We start from the raw sequence: 4,116 nt of genomic DNA, 5'->3' as shown, positions 1-4,116 counted from the left end.
TTTAGCCGCTTAGGCCTGGATTTTATTTCCTTGGGCCCTCCTATCCATTGATGCTCAAAGCCTTGGATCCTTTTTACCCTTGCCTTTTGGTTTTAAGGGCTATTGGCTTTTTCTGCTTGCTTTTTCTTTTTCTTTCTATTTTTTCGCCATTTTTTCTCTTTTTTTTCGCAAGCTTTTTGTTTTCACAGCTTTTTCTTGCTTCAAGAATCAAGTTCATGATTTTTCATATCATCAATTACATTTCTCTTTGTTCATCATTCTTTCAAGAGCCAACAGTTTTAACATTCATAAACAACAAGATCAAAAATATGCACTGTTCAAGCATTCATTCAGAAAACAAAAAGTATTGTCACCACATCAATTTAATTAAACTAAATTCAAGGATAAATTCGAATTCATGTACTTCTTGTTCTTTTGAATTAAAACATTTTTCATTTAAGAGAGGTTAAGGATTAATAGAATTTATTCATAGCTTTAAGACATAGTTAAACACTAATGATCATGAAATAAAGACACAAAACATAGATAAACACAACATAAAAACCGAAAAGTAGAAAGAAATAAGAATAAGGAATGAATCCACCTTTAGTGGCGTCTTCTTCTTGAAGGACCAACAATGTCCTTAAGTTCTTCTATGTCCCTTCCTTGCCTTTGTTGCTCCTCCCTCATTGCTCTTTGATCTTCTCTTATTTCATGGAGAATGATGGAGTGCTCATGATGTTCCACCCTTAATTGTTCAATATTGTGGCTCAAATCTTCTAAGGAGGTGTTGAGTTGTTCCCAATAGTTGTTGGGAAGAAAGTGCATCCCTTGAGGCATCTCAGGGATTTCTTGATGACGAGCTTCCTCATGCATCTCTTAAGAACCGTGAAGGGTCTCTCTTCCTTGCTCCATCCTCTTCTTGGTGATGGGCTTATCCTCTTCAATGGAGATGTCTCCTTCTATGATAACTCCAGCTGAGTAACATAGATGGCAAATAAGGTGAGGAAAAGCTAGCCTTGCCATGGTGAAGAGCTTGTTGGCTATTTTGTAGATTTCATTGGAGATGACCTCATGAACTTCTACTTCCTCTCCAATCATGATGCTATGAATCATGATGGCCCGATCCATAGTAACTTCAGATCGGTTGCTAGTGGGAATGATGGAGCGTTGAATGAACTCCAACCATTCTCTAGCCACAGGCTTGAGGTCCAGTCTTCTTAGTTGAACTGGCTTGCCTTTGGAGTCTCTCTTCCATAGAGCTCCTTCCACACATATGTCCATAAGGACTTGGTCCAATTTTTTATTAAAGTTGACCATTCTAGTGTAGGGGGCATTCATCTCCTTGCATCATGGGCAAGTGAAACGCCAACTTCACATTTTCCGGACTAAAATCTAAGTATTTTCCCCGAACCATTGTGAGATAATTCTTTGGACTCGGGTTCATACTTTGATCATGGTTCCTAGTGATCCATGCATTGGCATGGAACTCTTGAACCATTAAGATTCTGACTTGTTGCATGGGGTTGGTTGGGACTTCCCAACCTCTTCTTCGGATTTCATGTCGGATCTCCGGGTACTCATTTTTCTTGAGCTTGAAAGGGACCTCAGGGATCACCTTCTTCTTTGTCACAACATCATAGAAGTGGTCTTGATGGCTCTTGGAGATGAATCTTTCTATCTCCCATGACTCGGAGGTGGAAGCTTTTGTCTTCCCTTTTCCTTTTCTAGAGGATTCTCCGGCCTTAGGTGCCATTGATGGTAATGGAAAAACAAAAAGCTTATGCTTTTACCACACTAAACTTAAAATATTGTTCGCCCTCGAGCAAAAGAAGAAAGAAGAGAAGAAGAAGAAATTGGAGGAGAGTGAAGGGAGATGGATTCGGCCAAGGTATAGTAGAGGGGGTAGTGTTGTGTGAAAATGAAGTAGAATGAAAGGGTATATATAGGGAGAGGGGGGAGTGATGTTTCGGCCATTTAGGGTGGGAATGGGTGGGAAAATGTTTTTGAATTTTTGAAGGTAGGTGGGGTTTATGGGGAAGAGTGGATGGATGTGAGTGGTGAATAGGTGATTGGGAAGAGAGATTGAGGTGATTGGTGAAGGGTTTTTGGGGAGTGTGACATGGGGAAGAGTAAAATAGGATTAGGAGGTAAGGTGGGAATATAGTAGGTGGGGATCCTGTGGGGTCCACAGATCCTGAGGTGATCCTATGGGGTCCACAGATCTTGAGGTGTCAAGGTAAGAAATTCCATCCCTGCACCAAATAGGCATGTAAAATGCCTTTGCACACCATTCTGGCATTTAAACGCCGAGTGGTGCACGTTCTGGGCGTTCAACGCCCACATGTAACATGTTTCTGGCGTTGAACGCCAGTTTCATGCTTGTTACTGGCGTTCAGCGCCAGCTTTTCCTCTAGGCACATTCCTGGCGTTTAGCGCCAGAATGTTGCTTGTTTCTGGCGTTCAGCGCCAGTTTCATGCTCTGTTCTGGCGTTGAACGCCAGCCAGATGCTTCTTACTAGCGTTGAACGCCAGTCTGTGCTTTCTCCAGGGTGTAATTTTTTTTCTGCTGTTTTTTATCTTGCTTTTAATTTTTATATTTTTTCGTGACTCCTCATGATCATGTTCCTAATAAAACACAAAATAACAATAAAATAAAAATTAGATAAATAAAATTGGGTTGCCTCCCAACAAGCGTTTCTTTAATGTCAATAGTTTGATAGTGGCTCTCATGGAGCGACAAAGGTGATCAGGTCAATGTTGTATAGTCCCAACACCAAACTTAGAGTTTGGATATGGGGTCTTAACACCAAATTTAGAGTTTGGTTGTGGCCTCCCAATACCAAACTTAGAGTTTGACTGTGGGCCTCTTCTTGACTCTGAACTGAGAGAAGCTCTTCATGCTTGCTCTCTTTTGTCACAGAGGGATGGCCATGTGCCTTAAACACAAGGTATTCCCCATTCAATTGAAGGACTAATTCACCTCTGTTGACATCCCCATTCAATTGAAGGACTAGTTCACCTCTGTTGACATCTATCACAGCTCCTGCTGTGGCTAGGAAAGGTCTTCCAAGGATGATGCAATCATCCTCTTCCTTCCTAGTGTCTAAGATTATGAAATATGTAAAGGCCTTCAACCTTTACTAACACGTCCTCCACTATTCCATAAGCTTGTCTCAATGACTTGTCTGCTAATTGTAATGAGAACAATGCAGGTTGTACCTCAATGATCCCCAACTTCTCCATTACAGAGAGTGGCATAAGATTTATCCCTGACCCCAGATCACATAGAGCTTTTTCAAAGGTCATGGTGCCTATGGTACAAGGTATTAAGAACTTGTCAGGATCTTGTCTCTTTTGAGGTAAAATTTTCTGAATCCAAGTATCTAGTTCACTAATGAGCAAGGGAGGTTCACTTTTCCAAGTCTCATTACCAAATAACTTGGCGTTCAGCTTCATGATAGCTCCTAAATATTGAGTAATTTGCTCTCCAGTTACATCTTCATCCTCTTCAGAGGACGAATAGTCTTCAGAGCTCATGAATGGCGGAAGGAGATTTAATGGAATCTCTATGGTTTCTGTATGAGCCTCAGATTCCTTTGGATCCTTAATAGGAAACTCCTTCTTGCTTGAAGGACTAGGATTTTCGTCCTCCTCACTAGGATTTTCGTCCTCCTCCTCCCTTGTGCATTCGGCCACATTGATCACATCAATGGCCTTGCACTCTCTTTTTGGATTCTCTTCTGTGTTGCTTGGGAGAATATTGGGAGGAGTTTCAATGACTTTCTTACTCAGTTGGCCCACTTGTGCCTCCAGATTTCTGATGGAGGATCTTGTTTCACTCATGAAACTGAAAGTGGCCTTTGACAGATCAGAGACTAGATTGGCTAAATTAGAAGTGTTTTGTTCAGAATTCTCTGGCTGTTGCTGAGAAGATGATGGATAAGGCTTGCTATTGCTCAGCCTATTGCGTCCACCATTGTTAAAGCCTTGTTGAGGCTTTTGTTGATCCTTCCATGAGAAATTTGGATGATTTCTCCATGATAAGTTATAGGTGTTTCCATAAGGTTCACCCATGTAATTAACCTCTGCCATTGTAGGGTTCTCAAGATCATAAGCTTCTTCAGAAGCTGCCTA

The 4,116-nt window shown here is 41.3% G+C and overlaps 1 protein-coding gene and 1 long non-coding RNA gene across 2 annotated transcripts in view; one reads left to right on the top strand and one right to left on the bottom strand.

Moving 5' to 3' along the window:
- The window catches only part of LOC127746775 (uncharacterized), a 31,674-nt gene that overhangs the window by 18,307 nt on the left and 9,251 nt on the right, over window positions 1-4,116 (top strand). The gene's annotated exons all lie outside the window — the stretch shown is intronic.
- Window positions 2,807-4,104, bottom strand: LOC127746774 (uncharacterized). Its single transcript, XM_052261088.1, has 2 exons — window positions 3,002-4,104; window positions 2,807-2,962 (listed from the first exon to the last, which is right to left on the bottom strand). The coding sequence occupies exon 1, from the start codon at window positions 4,072-4,074 to the stop codon at window positions 3,079-3,081; it is 996 nt and encodes a 331-aa protein (XP_052117048.1). The 5' UTR covers window positions 4,075-4,104; the 3' UTR covers window positions 2,807-2,962; window positions 3,002-3,078.

Source organism: Arachis duranensis, chromosome 4 (genome assembly GCF_000817695.3).
Source record: "Arachis duranensis cultivar V14167 chromosome 4, aradu.V14167.gnm2.J7QH, whole genome shotgun sequence".
NCBI classification, from domain to species: domain Eukaryota; kingdom Viridiplantae; phylum Streptophyta; class Magnoliopsida; order Fabales; family Fabaceae; genus Arachis; species Arachis duranensis.
Note: the sequence above shows the minus strand (reverse complement) of the source record. Positions and strands in the feature narration are given on the sequence as shown.